Source organism: Bos indicus x Bos taurus, chromosome X (assembly GCF_003369695.1).
Source record: "Bos indicus x Bos taurus breed Angus x Brahman F1 hybrid chromosome X, Bos_hybrid_MaternalHap_v2.0, whole genome shotgun sequence".
NCBI lineage: Eukaryota > Metazoa > Chordata > Mammalia > Artiodactyla > Bovidae > Bos > Bos indicus x Bos taurus.
The window spans coordinates 57,131,999-57,151,373 of record NC_040105.1 but is presented as its reverse complement, the minus strand read 5'-3'; the positions used below and the strand labels follow the sequence as shown (position 1 = coordinate 57,151,373).

General features: G+C 50.1%; 3 protein-coding genes across 11 annotated transcripts; 1 reads left to right on the top strand and 2 right to left on the bottom strand.

Annotated features, from left to right (window-relative positions):
• Nucleotides 1-325: 325 nt before the first annotated feature.
• Nucleotides 326-4,336, bottom strand: TIMM17B (translocase of inner mitochondrial membrane 17B). 2 transcript variants are annotated; one of them, XM_027533737.1, is made up of 6 exons: nt 4,228-4,336; nt 3,263-3,362; nt 2,183-2,246; nt 1,127-1,255; nt 925-1,035; nt 326-833 (listed from the first exon to the last, which is right to left on the bottom strand). In XM_027533737.1, exons 1-6 carry the CDS (start codon nt 4,251-4,253, stop codon nt 745-747), a joined length of 519 nt encoding a protein of 172 aa, XP_027389538.1. In that variant the 5' UTR covers nt 4,254-4,336; the 3' UTR covers nt 326-744. The 2 variants fall into 2 exon arrangements, with proteins under 2 accessions (XP_027389538.1, XP_027389539.1); XM_027533738.1 differs by having other exon boundaries at nt 4,246-4,316.
• A 103-nt stretch (nt 4,337-4,439) lies between these two features.
• On the top strand, nt 4,440-10,217 carry PQBP1 (polyglutamine binding protein 1). Of its 7 annotated transcripts, none has more exons than XM_027533735.1 (8): nt 4,440-4,584; nt 4,673-4,807; nt 5,001-5,085; nt 7,142-7,253; nt 9,011-9,123; nt 9,294-9,572; nt 9,765-9,825; nt 9,998-10,217. In XM_027533735.1, exons 3-8 carry the CDS (start codon nt 5,019-5,021, stop codon nt 10,152-10,154), a joined length of 789 nt encoding a protein of 262 aa, XP_027389536.1. In that variant the 5' UTR covers nt 4,440-4,584; nt 4,673-4,807; nt 5,001-5,018; the 3' UTR covers nt 10,155-10,217. The 7 variants fall into 7 exon arrangements, with proteins under 7 accessions (XP_027389536.1, XP_027389535.1, XP_027389534.1 ...); XM_027533734.1 differs by having other exon boundaries at nt 4,673-4,858; XM_027533733.1 differs by lacking the exon at nt 4,673-4,807.
• A 65-nt stretch (nt 10,218-10,282) lies between these two features.
• SLC35A2 (solute carrier family 35 member A2) lies at nt 10,283-18,384 on the bottom strand. Of its 2 annotated transcripts, XM_027533727.1 has the most exons (5): nt 17,538-18,384; nt 15,957-16,139; nt 13,546-13,697; nt 11,838-12,574; nt 10,283-10,568 (listed from the first exon to the last, which is right to left on the bottom strand). In XM_027533727.1, the coding sequence occupies exons 1-5, from the start codon at nt 17,626-17,628 to the stop codon at nt 10,541-10,543; spliced, it is 1,191 nt and encodes a 396-aa protein (XP_027389528.1). In that variant the 5' UTR covers nt 17,629-18,384; the 3' UTR covers nt 10,283-10,540. The 2 variants fall into 2 exon arrangements, with proteins under 2 accessions (XP_027389528.1, XP_027389529.1); XM_027533728.1 differs by lacking the exons at nt 10,283-10,568; nt 15,957-16,139 and having other exon boundaries at nt 10,733-12,574; nt 17,538-17,703.
• Nucleotides 18,385-19,375: the final 991 nt, after the last annotated feature.

Below are 19,375 nucleotides of genomic sequence, written 5' to 3'. Positions count from 1 at the left end.
CAAGGAAGCTGGGTCTCCTGGATCCCTACTTCCATCCCAGGTCCCTGATGAAGCCACATGGAGGGGGGAATTATCTTCACAAATGCGGGGACTGCTATCTAGGCAGACTGTTCATTGTGAGGTCAGATTTCTCAGCCTTGGCAATGGGGACGTAGGGGAGAGGGATCAGAGGTGCCACATGCTGAACCACCCCCTCCACCCCAGCAACCTGTGTTTACTCCTTTTCTAAGCCCGTTCCTCTTCTGTCTGCTTGTGATCACCACTTGGCCCCCACACATCCTTATTCATGTACTATTCCCATCTTGATTCATAGACCCCTTCCTACTCACTCATCCACAAACCTTTATTAGAGACGACTCTCTGTGTGACTCCAAATGCGATGGTTCCCACATCCCTGAAGAGGGCTCTGCCCCCTGTTCTAGGAGCGGCTCCTATGGGTGGCTCAAGGAGTACATACACAGGCATTTTCAAAACTGGCTTTAAATACTCATCAGAGCGCCATGCAAAGGGATTGGGGTGAGAGCATGTTACATATGAGTGGGGGTTGGGGTGCCCTGAGAGAAAAGGGACCCATCCATCAGGGCAGCTGGGGTGCCCCACCCCCAACCTGGGATAAGGGAACAGATAGAGGCCCTCTCGAGGGTCCCATGGGCCAACTGGGAGCCAGCCCTCCCTTCGAGGTAGATCATCGGGGAGGGGACCGAGGAGGAGCTCCCACAGTGGCGGTGATAGGTGGTCACTTCCTCAGTGGTACTGCTGATAGCTGGGGTAGCCTGGGCCTGGGGTACCCTCCTTAGAGGGCAGCTGGCCAGGGTCCTCCAGGAATGGGGGTGCTGGAAAGGAAATAAACAGGTAAACGTTGAGTGGAGGAGACAAGACAGAGCATTTCCCACCTCTCCCTGACCAGCTTCACTGGGTACTCACCATTGCGGAACTGCTGGGCAGTATAGCGAGTGAGAAGGATGCCAACACCCTCGATGAGGGCCAACAGGATGCCCCCCATCATTGCCGAGCCCACCATGGCCAATGGGCCACCTGGAGAAAGGAGGGGGCGGGGGAAGTGGAGAGCGGTGAGAACAGGCAGAGCAGGGTGGAAGGGGCTGGGGCCTAGGGTTGGGGCACTCACTGCGGGCAGCCAGCACAGCCCCGGTCAGTGCTCCACTGGTGATGGAGTTCCAGGGATCTTCCTTGCCCCGAAGCCGCACCAGACCGCAGTCGATGGTGGAAAATAGGCCCCCCCACACAGCGAAGCTACCTGTGGGGGAACCAAAGCCTAATCAGTGTCCGTGGGTAGTCCTGAGAAACCATGGCTCAGGGACTCCCAGGGCCTGAATACTGTGGCAAAGAATGGGGAGAATAACCAGACATAAAGGCAGATGGCAAACTCCTAGAGGACAATCTCCATCTGTCCCTGTGGTAGCTCCTTCAAGCTCTTTATAATCCCCATCGGCACTCCCTTCACCTTCATAGGGAGCAGATACATGGTTACAAGCAGACTTGTCTGCCTCAATGTGGCTTTTTTTTTTTTTTTGGCCCTGTCACGGGACTTTCAAGATCTCAGTTCCCCAACCTGGGACTGAACCCAGGTCACAGCAATGAAAGCCCAGAATCCTAACCACTAGGCAACCAGGGAACTCCTGTCTATACGGCTTTTAACAGAGCAACTCTGACCTTCATAACTACCACATAGAATTGGAATCTGACCTGGGTTTTGGAGAGAAGGAAATGGGTGAGGAGAGCCAGTTAACAATGATAGTTAAAATATTTACAGAAGTCTTACCATGTGCCATGACCTGATCTACACAGTGCATGTTACTGACTTCTGAAAATTTATATTAGTTAATATTATTAAAGTGCTTAGCAAGCAACCAGCACTTAGTAAATACTATGTAAGTTACATAAACTACAAAACTGATTGAGGTGCTTTTATCATTCCCATGTTACAGGTGAGGTTCAGAGAGGTTCAGCCACTAGCCCAAGGTCACACAGACATCAGGGAAGAGCCAGGGCCTGGATTTAAACTCCAGAACTCACCTGTATGAAACTGCCGAGAAATATCACTCCCCCCAGGAAGCCCCAGGCAGAGTTGGGGCTAGAATCTGGACCCTCAAGTTACAGTCTAGACTCCAAGGAGCAAGCATTCCCAACTCTGTTATCACACCTGTCTCCCCAAACCTCTCACCTCCAATCTGAGGGGCTCTGATCCTTACAGCATTGACACTGCCTCTCAATCGGTGCCGCATTCCCTGAGGGAAAGTGAGGAGTAAGGGAGTTAGAGCAGGGTTCAGGTCACTGGCAGATAAGGTTTCTAGTTTTTAAGAGAGAAATGGAGGGAGGAAACCTGTTAGGAGCCTCAAGGGTACAGATGTGGAGAAGTGGCCAAGAACTAGGGCCCATTACAAGTGCTCTCAGAGCTAGGATAGGAAGTTATTCATTCATTCAGTACTTAGCACCGATGTGCCAGGCACCATGGTATATGCAGGGATACAGCAGTGAACAAGGTAGACCTTGCCCCTACCCTCTCAGAGCTCACATTATAGTGGGAGAGACAGATCCTGAATAAGGATACAGATAAACAAGATAGCTTCAGGCAGCAATCGGGACCCTAGAGGAAATGAGATAAAGCGCTTTGACAGTGGCTGAGAGGTCAGGAAAGGCCTCTTAAAGGAAGGGGGCATTTGCTCTGAGACCTTGAGGATGAGAGGGAGAAACGTGGACAAAGATTCAGGAAATAGAGTGCCAGGAGTTGAGAGGAAGTACAGGGCTAGATAGAGAAATTGCAGAGACCTTGGCAAGTGGATGGCATTTAAAGTCATGACATTTGATGAGATGTCCCAAGAAGGGAAAAGGGGAGAGTTGTCAGACAGAGAGAACTGATTATATTACATTAAAAGCATTTGCTCAACTTTAAGGCTGTCCTCCTCCTGCCAGTTAAACTCCTGTCACTTCCCTTTTCCCAGGCTTCCCACCCAGAATCTGACTCTAGGTAAAATCTGACTGACTTTGCACACAATTAAGTTTTGGTTTTATGACCCTTTTGACAGCACAGTATTTCCGAGGAGATCCAGCAGGGTGAGGGTCAGACGTCATGTTTGCAGTTCCCCCAAACTCCCAGATCCTGGAGCTAGGCCTGGCACACAGTAGGTAAGCAGACACCAGAATGAATAAGTGCACGTGACTGGCAGTTCCAAGCAGTTTCAGAACAGTATCCCATGTGGTCAGGGCAGGACCTCAGCAGCACTCAGGGAAGGCTAGGACTCACGACAGGGGCATTGCGGAAGCCCTTAATGGCCTGGAAGACTCCACCGCCGATAACACCCATAGTGAAGGCTCCACCGCAATCATCCACAATTCTCCATGGGCTGCAAGTGGGAAGGGGAGGATGAGGTTAATGTGAGCGCTCCCTCATGCCAAGTCACAAGATCTCTTTCCAACTGGGAGCAACACGTCACCCAAATGAGAACTAGCACTTCAGATAATACTGGGATTATTTCCCCCCTCATTTAAGCAAAAAATAATGCGAAGAGTGGAAAACATCAGTCTTGGCCCTGTCCGCCCCTCCCCTTCACAGCCAACCAGGGAATCAACCAACTGCTTGACTACTATCAAAGATTAAATGAATTAATGAGAGGGAAAGAAGTGGCACGTTTGAATTACGCTACAGGTGTTGCAGGCACTGTTCCTTAAGCAGAATGGGGTAGCACCCCTTTTTCCGACAATGAGCACGTCCAACAAAGTCACGCCCTCTTCCCTTCTCACCCTCGCACAATTGGGAAAAATCAAGCGCATACAGTGCGGAGGACCCATCACCCCTCCGTGACCACAATCATGGTCAGGCTCATCCAGGCCCCGACGGCATTAACCAAAGCGACCTGGGAAAAACCATGCGTTTTTCCAGGGGATTTCCGCTCAACACCGCACCACCCCCTGGCTGGAATGGATTCGACCAGCGTGTCTTTAACAGAGGGACTGGGAAGTACGAAATCAAGGGAAACGTGGAGTGGTCCGTCCTGCACCGCACCTTCTTCTGCAGGCACACAATTTTGGCCCCTTTTAACGGAGCCCGAGTAAGAGAAACCAAGTGGAGAGGAGCAGAAGACAACAAAAGTCTAAATGTCTTCCGAGTCTGGGACGTGGCGCTGTGTGGCCCGTGCCTCCCCCACCCGCCTCCCACCGCTGGCCGTGGCGCCGCAGCAACAGTCCCGACACCTATGCCCCTCGCTGTACCAAGGTTCCCGAGCATACTCCTCCATGGCGCCGGCGTCCGGCCGCGCAGTATCGCTAAACCCTGGTCAGGCCACACCTCCACTGGAAACGTAAACAGGCGCCCGAGCATTCTACCTATCCCAGGGCAACGGTTCGGTTGTTTCGCCAGACTTCAGACCAAAGCGCACACTCATTGGCTAGGCAGGTTTGCGTCATCTTTTCACTGCGTGAGTGTCGTCCAGTTACCTCTAAGCTCGGGGAGAGAGAAACTCATTCTGTGCTTTGGGAGAAGAGAGTCGTGTGGTCCTGGCGCTCATAGAGACGACGAGAGAGAGGTGGCCAGTTGGACAGTCGTCCACTACTTGCGTGACTGTATTGGTAATGTCGGGGTGGGCGCATTTTTTGGAGCTGGAGGAGGTGTTACACTGTGCTCCCCCATCCCAACGCTTTGGTTCCTCCCACCCAGCAGTCTTTGGGGGACGTTGGGTGAAACCATTTTGGGTCGCGGGGGAGCCGCGCTTGGCCTCTTGGGCGATGGGCGGAGCCTGGGCCTAGGACGGGAACCCGGTGCTGGAGCCACTGGCCTGGAAGAGCAGAGTTGGTGAGAGTGTTGGTGATATTGCTGTTTACAACCCCTTCCACCTTTCAGCGGGTAGGGTCTGTCTCCCTTATAGTGTAGATGGGTAGGTGGGGGGTCCAGATTGAGTACATGCTGCGGGGAGGCGCTTGATTACTCTTGTAACCAGATTCAGTCCTCATCTGAGCTGTTTTTCAGTCTGTCTGTCCTTCCCTAGGCCTGTCTGCCATCGGCTATGCCGCTGCCCGTTGCGTTGCAGACCCGCTTGGCCAAGAGAGGCATCCTCAAACATTTGGAGCCTGGTGAGAGAACTAAGAGAAGAGAGGCCTACCATGTGCCAGGCTTGACAGGCACTTTGTTGTGGATACTGCACTTGATATCTAGCATGGGCCTATTGTGCACCAAGCATTGGGGTGGCAGGCATTTCCTTGTTAACAATACGTATTACTGACCCCTATTCCTATCCTCGAAGAAGGCAATGGCACCCTACTCCAGTACTCTTGCCTGGAAAATCCCATGGACGGAGGAGCCTGGTAGGCTGCAGTCCTTGGGGTCGCTAAGAGTTGGACACGACTGAGCGACTTCACTTTCTCTTTTCACTTTCATGCATTGGAGAAGGAAATGGCAACCCACTCCAGTGTTCTTGCCTGGAGAATCCCAGGGACGGGGAAGCCTGGTGGGCTGCCATCTATGGGGTCACACAGAGTCGGACACGACTGAAGTGACTTAGCATAGCATATTCCTATCCTATGAGGAGGAGGGGAGGTGGGGTGTGGAATAGACATTTCGTCCTTGATACTGACAGTTGATGTGTATTTTGGGGTCTTCTGTAGCCAAAGTTTAACCCATCAGTTAATTCCTGGAAGTGTAATAAGGATAGTAATAGTAAGCTGACACCTATGGCAGCCTCCTGTCGGCCAAGTATGGTCGCAGGGTGCTGATACTTTGTTCTGTACCATACTAGTAGATAACATTATTTCAGACCTGCTGTGGAACTAGGCACTGTGTGAGTTGTCCATACCTTATTGTTCACCATATCAGTAGTTGATATGTATTTTGAGTCTACTTAAGTGCTTATCATACACATTGTGGTTAACAGTATATAAAGTAATGATAGGATCTATCATTTAGGCCTACTGTGCTGCTGTTGCTAGTATTTATACCTTATTTATCAATAATAGTAAAAGCTGGCATCTATTTTGGGCTAAGGTGTGCCAGGTACTAGAAAACTCATCTTATTTTCACTTTACTGATAAGTGACATCTATTACAAGCCTGTTGTGTGCCAAACAAAGATCTTTGGTTAATAATACTGATAATGATATTGATACAGTATTTATTTTAAGGCTGTTTGCTACCAGGCCCTGTACTAACTGCATATATCTTACTAACAATGTTCATGATTGTAGCTGACATCTATTTGGGGCCTATTGTGTGACAGGCACTATGCTGTTGCTGACATATACATTTCATTGTTAACTATATCCATGGGTGAAATCTGTGATAGGACTACTGAGGTCCAAGTACTCATACACCTTTCTTTATTCTGTTGATAGTAGCTGACAATTATTGCAGGCATCAGGAACTGAACAGATTCAGAGAAGTGTTTGGATAAATCCCTTGCTGTCCAAACTTGCTAGTCAATATATAGGAGTCTGCTGCTGCTAAGTCGCTTCAGTCGTGTCTGACTCTGTGCGACCCCATAGACGGCAGCCCACCAGGCTCTTCCGTCCCTGGGATTCTCCAGGCAAGAACACTGGAGTGGGTTGCCATTTCCTTCTTCAATGCATGAAAGTGAAAACTGAAAGTGAAGTCGCTCAGTCGTGTCCGACTCCTAGCGACCCCATGGACTGCAGCCTTCCAGGCTCCTCCGTCCGTGGGATATTCCAGGCAAGAGTACTGGAGTGGGGTGCCATTGCCTTCTCCAATATAGGAGTCAGAAACCCCATATTTGCCAGCCGTGGAAGCTGAATAGATTTGGACATATTTTTAGGTAAACCCCTTGCTGTTGAAACTCATTTTATTCAAATTTGCATAATACATTGTCACATACTATTTGAACTCAGAAGCTGAATAAATATGGATACTTTTTTTAAAAAATGTATCCCTTTCTAAAGTCTGAAACCAGATAAGTTTGGGTAGCAGTACCTGTAAACAGATTTGAATAAATTTTTTGGTAAATCCTGATATTCAGATACTTGGATTTGGAACATGAGCATTATTTGCTCTGGCATGTGAGACCTGGCGTGCACACACACACACGCAGTCCACGTGAATGTGACTGTGTTTCTCCAGGCCCTGATTGAATGGGAATCTCCCTGGTTCTTACGCTGTCTTCTTCCCTTCCTTGTCCTGCCAGAACCAGAGGAAGAGATCATTGCTGAGGACTATGACGATGATCCTGTGGACTATGAGGCTACCCGGTTGGAGGGCCTGCCACCAAGCTGGTACAAGGTGTTTGACCCTTCCTGGTGAGCCTGACGACACGGGGGTGGGGAGGGAGAGCTAACTTCTGACTTCACCCTTCCTGTGCTATCCCTCAGTTCAGTTCAGTCGCTCAGTCGTGTCCGACTCTTTGCGACCCCGTGAATCATAGCACGCCAGGCCTCCCTGTCCATCACCAACTCCCAGAGCTCACTCAAACTCATGTCCATCGAGTCGGTGATGCCATCCAGCCATCTCATCCTCTGTCGTCCCCTTCTCCTCCTGCCCCCAATCCCTCCCAGCATCAGGGTCTTTCCAATGAGTCAACTCTTCACGTGAGGTGGCCAAAGTATTGGAGTTTCAGCTTTAGCATCATTCCTTCCAGTGAACACCCAGGACTTATCTCCTTCAGAATGGACTGGTTGGATCTCCTTACAGTCCAAGGGACTCTCAAGAGTCTTCTCCAACACCACAGTTCAAAAGCATCAATTCTTTGGCGCCCAGCTTTCTTCACAGTCCGACTCTCACATCCATACATGACCACTGGAAATACCATAGCCTTGACTAGATAGACCTTTGTTGGCAAAGTAATGTCTCTTCTTTTGAATATGCTATCTAGGTTGGTCATAACTTTCCTTCCAAGGAGTAAGCATCTTTTAATTTCATGGCTGCAGTCACCATATGCAGTGATTTTGGAGCCCCCAAAAATAAAGTCTGACACCGTTTCCAGTTTCCCCATCTATTTCCCATGAAGTGATGGGACCAGATGCCATGATCTTCGTTTTCTGAATATTTAGCTTTAAGCCAACTTTTTCACTCTCCTCTTTCACCTTCATCAAGAGGCTTTTTAGTTCCTCTCACTTTCTGCCATAAGGGTGGTGTCATCTGCATATCTGAGGTTATTGATGTTTCTCCCGGCAATACTGATTCCAGCTTGTGCTTCTTCCAGCCCAGCATTTCTCATGATGTACTCTGCATATAAGTTAAATAAGCAGGGTGACAATATACAGCCTTGACGTACTCCTTTTCCTATTTGGAGCCAGTCTGTTGTTCCATGTCCAGTTCGAACTGTTGCTTCCTGACCTGCATATAGGTTTCTCAAGAGGCAGGTCAGGTGGTCTGGTATTCCCATCTCTTTCAGAATTTTCCACAGTGTATTGTGATCCACACAGTCAAAGGCTTTGGCATAGTCAGTAAAGCAAAAATAGATGTTTTTCTGGAACTCTCTTGCTTTTTCCATGATCCAGCGGATGTTGGCAATTTGATCTCTGGTTCTTCTGCCTTTTCTAAAACGAGCTTGAACATCTGGAAGTTCATGGTTCATGTATTGCTGAAGCCTGGCTTGGAGAATATTGAGCATTACTTTACTAGCATGTGAGATGAGTGCAATTGTGCGGTAGTTTGAGCATTCTTTGGCATTGCCTTTCTTTGGGATTGGAATGAAAACTGACCTTTTCTAGTCCTGTGGCCACTGCTGAGTCTTCCAAATTTGCTGGCATATTGAGTGCAGCACTTTCACAGCATCAACTTTCAGGATTTGAAATTGGAATTCCATCACCTCCACTAGCTTTGTTCGTAGTGATGCTTTCTAAGGCCCACTTGACTTCACATTCTAGGATGTCTGGTCCTGGGAAGGGGTAAATGGGGGCCACTGGAGAAGAGATCTAGGGGGGGTCTTCCCTGTGGGGTCCTGGAATGGGGCAGGTATAGGCAGAGATTGGGGAGACGGGTTGAGGCTACAAGGAGAGCATATCTGTGATGACATTCCTTCCCTCTCTTCCCCTTCCCCCCCACTGCCTCACAGCGGACTTCCTTACTACTGGAATGTGGACACAGACCTTGTGTCCTGGCTTTCCCCACATGACCCCAACTCTGTTGTTACCAAATCTGCCAAGAAGCTCAGGAGCAGTAATGCAGGTGAGTTGGCAGATACAAGGGTGCCTCAGGGCCTTCTAGTGGATCAAGGAGGGGCGGGTAAGACCAGAAGGCCCAGCCCAGGCAGGGGAGGCTGTTGGAGGCCAAGGCTGCTGGGTTCTGAGGTGGGAGGAGGATCATGGGAGAGGATCACAAGGTTTTCATGTCCCCAGACGCTGAGGAGAAGCTGGATCGGAGCCATGAGAAATCAGACCGTGGCCACGAGAAATCGGACCGAGGTCATGAGAAGTCAGACCGCAGCCATGAGAAGTCAGAGCGGAACCATGAGAAGTCTGACAGGGACCGGGAGCGTGGTTATGACAAGGTAGATAGAGAGAGAGAGCGAGACCGGGACCGGGACCGTGGGTATGACAAGGTCGACCGAGAAGAGAGCAAAGAACGGCGCCATCATCGCCGGGAGGAGCTGGCTCCCTACCCCAAGAGCAAGAAGGGTAAGCTGGGGTGAGGCGGGGCGGGGAGGCACCAGGGGCCCACAGTGTAAGGAAACCATCACTTGGCTTCTCGTGAGTGCCAGATCCTTGGGCCTGGCAACCACAGGCTCCACTTCTGGGGAAGAGCTCGGTGACACGGGACTCCTTGTGCCCCTGTGGAAGACCCCACTCTGCTATGTACTTCCACAGCAGCAAGCCGAAAGGATGAAGAATTAGACCCCATGGACCCCAGCTCATACTCAGATGCACCCCGGTAGGTGACCACCCCTCAAGACCCCTTCCTTTTTCCTTGACTCACTGTACCACTGATCATTCCTTTCTTCCTCACTATCTCTTTTCCCCCTTCATCATTTGTTGGGGGCAAGGGTGCCTGACACATTACACATACTAGACATTTCCACCCCTGACCCTCTATCACTCCCCAGGGGCACGTGGTCAACAGGACTCCCCAAGCGGAATGAGGCCAAGACAGGTGCAGACACGACAGCAGCTGGGCCCCTCTTCCAGCAGCGCCCTTACCCCTCCCCAGGGGCTGTTCTCCGGGCCAATGCCGAGGCCTCCCGAACCAAGCAGCAGGACTGAACCTCCCCCCACCCCCACCCCCACCCACCCTGGGGTTTTTAATAAAAGCTTTTCAGTGGATCATGCCGATGAGACCTGAGTGCTTCCTTCTCTCTCTCACACTTTTGAGACTTCCCAACCCAAACCAGCAAGATGCAAAGCATGTTTTATTTACAAAAACTCACCTAAGAAATACTGTAGGGATAGTAGGGGCTGGAGGCTGAGGTGGTTGGGTCCTGTCTGGGCCCTCATTTAGTCATGTCAGCCCTGCATGGGAGGGGGTGGTGGGGACAGGGGATTCAGTGTCTGCCTCTCCCCACCACTAATACTGATCAGAAAGTTTGGTCCTGGCTGGGCCAGGGCAACAAGGGAGAGCGAGGCCAGGCCAGCGTCTTCAGTCCCAGCAGCTAGGAGCCCTTCACCTTGGTGAGCAACCTGTGGTGGGAACGGGAAGGAAAGAAAAACACAAGAGAGCTGGGGTGGGCTGGCAGGTGGGCATCCTGAGCAAGCGAGGGTGACTAGTGAGGCTGGTAGTCCGAGGTTAGTAACAGCCCACGCGGAGAGAGCGGGTCCCCTGGGTCAGAAAGCTACACGTGGACTAAATAAATACAATATCTTTATTTGGCATTGGGTATCCTGACATTTGTTCATTACAGTCCCTTAAAAAACAAACCAAAAAATCAGAACAAATTAATCAAAAATAAAGATCCAATGGCCCTATGTACATATAGCAAAGACAGCCCAGGCATCTCTCATGTGCAAGCACACACACGCACGCACAAACAGATGCACACACATACTCCCCACACACCCTGGGAGACAGTTAAGGGGTTAATAAGCTTTGGGGAGTGCAGGGGGGCAGGTTCCACATGTCAGCAATTTAAAGACACCCTTCCACATGAAGTAAGGGTGCCTCATACAGCCAGTGGGGTATTACAAGTGTGGTTCGCAGCTTTATTTTCCTCTCCGGATGTCTCAGAAAATAACCCTGCATTCAGCAACTTACAGTGTCTTAGATTCCATGAGACTAGGCCACTTCAAGGACCTCCCTTCTCCTTTTTTCCCACACCCTGGATCATTCATCTGATTACACCACAAACCCCCAAACCACTTACAAACCAATGGTTCCTACTGCACCCTCCCCCTGAGTGGGCTGATGCAAAAATCTCAGCTCTCATCCCCCTTCCTCTGGCCCTAGGTGCTCATAAGAGGCCGTTTTTTAAGTCCCTGTGTCAGGGAAGCTGCCCCAAGGCCACAAAAAGACTGAGCTGCTAACATGATCCAGTGTAGTTACCACGGAGGAGAGAAGGCCTCGAGCTATGGGAATCAGAACCCCACAGGAAGGCATCAGTCACTACTAAAGAGCTGAAGAATTTTTGTCCAGTTTGTCCCTACAAAGGTGGAGGGATTGCTGGGACTCTCCCAGGCTTGAGAGACAGGACACCTCTGGCTGAGGGGTTAGACTAGGGCAGAGGAGGCAGCTCTAAAAACCCGTGGCTACAAGGAAGAGTTCATGTGATGCCCTGCCCTAGTCCCACACCCTTCTGGAAATTTCAGTGACCTGGAAGAAAAAACCCTTCCAACCCCAGAGGAGCCAGGCCCCAGTGGCAACTTGAATCCTGCAGATGCCCAACACCCTCCACCCAGAGTCCCTCCCTGTCTCCCCCCCTTGCTGCCACCAGCCCTCACTTCACCAGCACTGACTTTGGCAGAAAGGGCTCCGTGCTGAGGTCTCCATGGTGGGAAGACAGCTGTGGTGGCGGTGGCTGCCCGGGAGGCTGCTGGTGAGTGCAGGGCCCGGAGGTAGGGGCAGAGGCAGAAGCTATGGCTTTGGCTGCACCTCGGGGCAGGCTGTAGAGGTAGACGGCACCGATGACCAGCCCCGCGCCCAGGGCAAACAATGGGTCCACATGGAAGCCAAAGAGGCGGATGGAGGCAACAGTGGACAGCACAATGGACAAGGAGGTGGCAAAGCCCTTGAGGATATTGTCAGCATACTTGACGACAACAGCCACCAGGAGCCCACCAAAGGCCTGGTTGAGCACCACACCCCAGACGGCAGGTGTATACCCAAAAAAGAATCCGCGGTGGGCTACGGCTGTGCCCTCAGCCCACCAGAGCCCCACCAGGCCCAGGGCTGTGCCAAAGAGGCCCAGCTGCAGATTGCGCAGCCACACGGAGCCTGAGCTGCCTTTGAGGATCTTCTCAAAGTAGACACCGGCAAAGCCTGAGGAGAGACAGGAAGCCACCACAGCCGCTAGGCCCACCCCAGGGTTCTGATCCAGTGGCCGTGGACCCCCGCCACCAGCTTGCTGTGCCTGGACAATGGCGACGCCAGTGAAGAGGAGCAGCAGGGAGGCCCACTGCAGCCGGGAGAGGCTGCGGTTCAGCATGAGCACGGAGAACAGTGCTGTGGTCAGGATCTTCAGCTGGTACGTCACCTGTGAGCGGCATGCAGAAGGCACTGAGGGCTGATCCCGACCCCAACATGTGCACATGGGGGATGGCGCCCACTGTGGGCCCCCAGGCACAGTGGAGGCACAGGGCAGAGTAGATGGCCGTAAAAACAGCAAAGATATCCAGCTGCTGGCCACTGACTGGGATGCAACTACACAGCTCTGAGGTGCCTCCCAGAAAGTACACAGGAGGATGGCTGTGCAAGGATGCCCCGGACCACAGCCAAGTCCACATCCCAACCCCGTGTCCCAGCTATGTGAAAAGGGATGAAGCACTTACCCTGAGCCCTGACATAATCATCTGTAAATATGACTGACTTATTTGAAGTACCTCACACAACAGGTAATGAATGAATTGTAAACGTCCTGATGAGGGAGGTCTTGATAAATACATATTGATACAAATGAATCTGTACATATTGATACAAATGAATCCGTTATGAAATAACATCAGTAAACATTTACATAGAGCTTACTGTGTGTGCCAGGTGTGGGTCTAAGCACTTCACATGAATTCATTTAATCCTCACAAAAGAAGTGTACTATTGCAATGTCCAATTTAAAGAGAGACAGAAAGGTTAAGTGACTTGCCCAATATCACACAGCTGGAAAGCAGCAGAGCTGGGATTTGAACCCAGGCAGCCTGGCGCCAGAATCCAGGCTCTTTAACCAATTAAAGAAGCCACCTGTAAATAGCCTAAAGCTTATCCATCACCAACCAAGGGCTCTTCACAGATATTATTTCTTTTAATCATTCCAGCATCCCAGTGAGTAGCTACTATTACCATTTCCCTTCCCAGTTCTCACAGATGAGGAAACTGAGGTTGAGGAAGAGCCAAGGGCATTCCATTCCACAGGAGACACAGCCCCTGCACTTTGCAGTATTTCCTCCCCAAACATCCTATATCCCCCACCCCAGCCAGTTCCTCTGGGGCCATGCTGGGCTTTGGGCTCACCTGGAAAGTGGCAGCTGGCAGGTTGGAGATGGCAACATACTGGAGATTATTCTGCAAGGTATAGATGAGAGAGGGCACTGCAAGCTTGAGTGTGTCCATGTACTGCACCAGGACAGCCTCATGGAGGAAAAGAACCAGGTGCTTCACGTTACCTAGGTGGAGGGAAGAGAGCCCGTTTTAGCACTGACTACCAAAAGATGGGGATCCTCTAAAGGACAGGAGTGAGCCTGGTCCTGTGTCTCCCCACCACACTGACTTCCTGAGGGCTAGAATGAGGTCTGTGCTCACAGTTTCTCTACGGTACAATGTCTCCAGCAAGCCTTTTGGATACTCAGTCTGGGGACCACAGACCATATTTCATCACTCATCTTAGAGCCCACCTCCCTGGCACAAAGCCCCAGGGCAAGCCCTCAGTGCAGTGTGTGCAATGAAACTATCAGCACTAACTAGGAGCTTGTGAAGTAGATGCTCTAGGATGGTGGGTGGAAGGCTGTTTACCAAGAGGGATTATTTCAGACTGAGCTTTTAGACTTTTCCTAGATCCTTCCTAGCCTGAGAGCTGCCTGAGAGCAGGGGCAATCTTCCACTTGGCCACTTCTTTCCGTCAGCTTCCCACACACCAAGCATTTGCCCCTGTCAAATGGAAGAATGCAGGCTTGACTATGAAGCAGAAAGTCTGGCTGGGATCTGCTCCAGTCAATTCATGAGAATACTTTCCTATATAATAAGACCTTTACAAATCTCACCCCACTTTTTTGCAGCTCAACTTTTAAGGCTCAGCTGAGTATCCTTTCTCAGGGAAAACCCCACAACCACTGTACCTGGTTATTGCAGGAATTCCTGATGTTCATTCACAAAACCCTGTCCTTGCCCTTCATGGCATTAAGTCCCAGGAGTAATTATTGATCTCTAACCCCTTACCCAAATCCCCTGCACCCAGGGGTTTGGGTGTTCAAAAATGTCCAAGTATTAGGAAGGTAACATGGTACACATGCTATATATTTCACAGAACACACACCACACATGTGGGGCTACACACCATAATCAAGCACATTCATATTTCTGCAGTGACTCATGGACACGTTCATGCCAGATGAGAAAACTAAAAAAAAAAAAAAAATCGGGTGGGGGACAGGCTGAAATCATAGATAAGAGATGAAAGCCTGTGATTAACCTGTAGCTGTTTCTCCCTGTCTAAAATATGAGCCCCCTGAGGGCAAGATGTATGTCTCCATCGCTAACATGTTCACCTCCACAAGCCAGAACAGAGCCTGCCACACAGTGTTCACTCAAACCTTCTCAGAATCAATCAAGAACACAGGAGGTTAGTACCTAAACTGTTGCCTCCCAGTGTCCTGGAGCTAACGAATGGGTGAGAATATTTTCTTCAGTGTAAATACCTAAGGGAGAACCACATTTATAGAGAAATGATTGGGCAACATTTTAAAGAAGAAGGCCTTTAGGGAGGTGTTTACATTAGTAAATAAATCCAACAACTTATAGGAAATACACAGGACAGAAAAACATGTGAAATGAGACCACTGGGAGGCACTCAGCAAAATTCAGGCTACCCAAAGTCTATAAGACAAATGACCCAGTTTCTTCAACAAATTAACTGCAGAGAGGGAAAAAAAGAGTTGAGAGGGAACCCAGAAATAGCAGACCCAGAAGACACCAACCAATTACAAAGCACTGACTTTATATAAATCTGATTCAAACAAAGTTTTTAAAACTTTTATGATATTTGAGAAATCATTACAAATTTGAACACCGACTGAGTGTATGATTATTTGTTAACTTTAAAAAGTATTAATTTTTTGATGTATGACTTCTAGATATTGCAGTTACTTTTTAAAATGTAACAAAATATTTACTCAAGATAGTAACAGGGAATTTATTTCAAAATAATTCTTCATGTGGAACATATTTCAATATAACATGGTGGGGTTAGGTAAACAGACACATAGACTGGTAGTGAGTGGATAATCACTGATGATTATCTACTTAATTGCAGAGTGGCCATGAGATGATAATTGTTGAATCTGTGTGATAGGACATAGTTATTTTATTACTTTCTCTGATTTTGTATTTGAAATTCTCCACAAAGAAAAGTTTAAGAGAAATCAATAAACCATTATGTAAGGGTCACCTGCTACCTTATAGGGACAGGCCATCTCCCTCCTTCAGTGTTTATGGGCCAGTTCCTGGGGAGTTAGGGGTATAAAAATGTGGATGCAGCTACTCATAGACGGAGTTACAAGGCAGCCAAGCTGCACTTCCACAGTTGCCAGGAATTTTCATAGACACAGAAATACTCCCCCAACAAACCCTCCATGTGGGTTCAGGCACACACACAAACACACAGAGTACCCTCCACAGACTCCAATGCTGCCCCTCTCCCTGGCTCATACCCCTCTTCTGTGCGAAGAGCAGCAGCAGGCAGGTGAGACCTTTGAGCACTTCAGCCATGACCACAGCAGTGGTGGCAAAGAAGCGGTCCCCAGGCAGTGTGCGGGCGTAGCGGATGCTGAGGATGAGGGAAGCATTCTGGACCACCAGCACGGCTAGGGATATGTATTTGAGGCGCCGGTGAGCTGTGGGGAATGGAAGGAGCAAGGAAGGGGTCATAAGCTGTTGTGGCATAACCACACCATCACTCTCCCCTCTCCTTTATCAACCAGGATCCTCCTAACCACCAGTACTTCCTCCTTCTGCCTGCCTATCCTGACCTATGTGGGTCCGATCCCTACGTCAGCTTCCATTGCTTCAGCCACAGGCAGGAAGAGCCAAAATGGGAGAAGTGGGCCTCACCCTGTCCAGCCTATACCTGGAATCCTTGCTGAGGTGTCAGGAAATAGGTGGGGCAGGTCCTAGACACCCACCTCAGCCCTCTCTCTTCCTCTCCTGGGTGAGAAGCAACCCTGCCCTGGGCAGAATACCAACTGCTTCCTCGACATTTATTGAGTGCTTACCGGGAGCCTATCACTGGGATAAGGGATTTATATGGATCACCTCAACAGACCCCTACACAGCTCTGATCTCCAAAGGAACTATCAGTATTCTCATTTTATGGATGAACAAGCCAAAGATTTAGGAACTGTCTTTCTTTTATCTAAATTATTCTATTCCCTCACATTCAGAATGGTCTCTCCAACCCCTCCCTCCTATGATGACTGATTCCTCCCTGACCCAGAATGGTCTAACAAATATAAGAAATTATTCTTCCACTGTCCAAAGGATTGAACACCATAGAGTAAATGGTTTCTCCACTAACAATGGTCTGGGTCCTTTAACAATATAAGGAAGTATTTCCCTATACACCAATCATCCTTCCACCACCGCATACCCCTACCTCCAGCCAAGGAATTAGCGCTTGTCCTACTCACAATCAATTCTCCTCGCTATAAAGAAGGGCCTGGCACCCTCGGAATGTCCTTTCTCCGCCATAGAAGGAAAACTGTATGTTCACTGCAATATACAATGAACTACCTCCATTAGGAAGGGACCCCCAGAACGTTCTTCTCCCCATATAATGGACATCCCTATCTTCAAAATGTACTAAGTCCTAAAAGGGAGAAGCCGCCCCACCCTAACTCACAATAGCCCCTGTCCCTTTACAAGGAAGAAATCACTACCCTCTCTTCTGTAAGGAAAAACTCTCCCGCTCTCAGAAAAGTGTCTTCCATGTATAAGGACGGACCCCCCACAAACACACCCTGAGAATGGTCTCAGTGGTCTTAGCCTCTTTAAAGTGAAATACCCCTCTCCAACTCAGAATGGTCTCTACACTCCATTTGCAGAAAGGACCTCCACACCTTCCCCGGAATGGTCTCTGCCCCGCCTCCAAAACACACTTCCTCCCCTCTACCCCCAACACACACAGGTCGGTCCATACGGGATGCTCCCTCTCGCCTTAGTGAAGGATCTTCCTAATCCCCCAGAGATCCCGACCTCCGGCGCGCCGCTGACGGCTCAGCCACAACCTGTCTCACCCGCACTCGAGGTCCCAGGCTCCAACGCCCCTGCGGAGACAGCCCCTGGCCCGGCCGTAGCGGTGGAACCACCAGACCCAACAGCTGCCATGTTGGCATCTACCTGGCCCGTCCCCTCGGCAACAGCCGGTCACTTCCGCATTCGTCATTTCCGCTTCCGGGCCTCCTAAATTGGGGTGGGGCAAGCGAGAGGCTGATCGCGTTGTTGGTTCTCCTCGTCCGTCCTGACCGCTAGTTTTAAAAGCGGCCTCAGAATTTCCAAATTCCACCCGGATCCGGAGACTGGGCACGTAGCCGGCTCAGTTTCCCGCCGTCTTTACAGAACCTTTGGCCCATTCCCATTACTAAACTCGCCCTCGTCTTCCCATATCACCAGCTCATTCTGTGTCCTCGTCTCATTGATTCCGCTATCCGTCTCCTATCTCGGCTCTTCATTGCCACCTTCTCATGGCACCGCCCTTTCTGCATCAAAACTCCTGGGTCTTTCCCGGTTGGCCTGAAGTTCTTTTCCCTTCTTCTGGCGAGCTCCCCACCCCCCACCGCACCCCGCGCCCTCTGGAGAGACCACAGGCCTCTGGAAGGGAAGTGAGAGGGGTCAGGGGCAGGTGAGGGTCTGGCAGATAAGCGAGCAGGGCAGTTGAGGATATACTAGTGAAAAGGCACAGGAGAGTTGAGACTGAGAAGGGAAGACAATTGAGTCACCATTTAGAATGGAAAAGTGAGAAGGGGAAAGGTAAGCCAGGAGGTGAGGGGCTTACGGGTTAGCTTTATTTTTGGCCGCGCCTTTCCGGGATCTTAGCTCCCTGACCAGAGGCTGAACCTTGGCCAAGGCAGTGAAAGCACCAAGCCCTAACCACTGGACGCCAGGGAATTCTAGGTGCTTCCCAGGTGGCACATGGTCAACAATCTGCCTGCCAATGCAAGAAGCGTAAGAAACGGGTTCAGTCCCTGGGTCGGGAAGATCCTCTGGAAGAGAGCATGGCAACCCACTGTAGTATTCTTGCCTGGAGAATCTTATGGACAGAGGAGCCTTGCAGACTATGGTCCATAGGGTCGCAAAGAGTCAAGCGACTTAGCCCGCAGCACGCATCTTTTGAAAGCATGGCAAGAGGGTACAGCTGAGGTCAGGACAAGATTAGGGTAGGGCAAGCAAGTCAAGAGTTAAGGATTAGAGGGATGAGCAGGTAAGAAGACAAGGGAGAGGTGAAAAGGTTGGGGCAAAGCAGGTGACTACACCTTGGATGTTATTAGAAAACAAGGGCTAGGAGGATTCCTATCAGCGCTCAACCTCCACCACACCACACCAGTGCCCCAAAAGGGCTTTTCTTCTCCCATGGGGAAGGATTTCCTCCCCTGGGGTTGGGGAAAAGGGTTTTTTTCTGCCTCTGAACTGGCCATCATTGATTTGGGAGTGTGTTCCAGATGTCTTCAATGTCTACAATATCTCCAGAGGAGCCCTTCTGCACATATTGGGTGCTACATATGAGTTGAGGGGAAACTCAAGTTTTTCTTTGTGGTTCTCCTTGCATGCTAGGTCACTTCAGTCGTATCCAACTCCTTGTGACCCTATGAACTGTAGCCCACCAGGCTCTTCTGTCCATGGGATTCTCCAGGCAAGAATACTAGAGTGGATTGCCCTGCCCTCCTCCAGGAGGTCTTCCCAACCCAGGGATCAAACCCACATCTCTTACATCTCCTGCATTGGCAGGTGGGTTCTTCACCCCTAGTGCCACCTGGAAAGTGGTCCTCCTTAAATGAACCCATAAAAGATCTTCAGGATGGTACCACAAGACTGAGGCTTCCTGCAGACAAAGGAGAGATCCAATTCATCTCCCTCT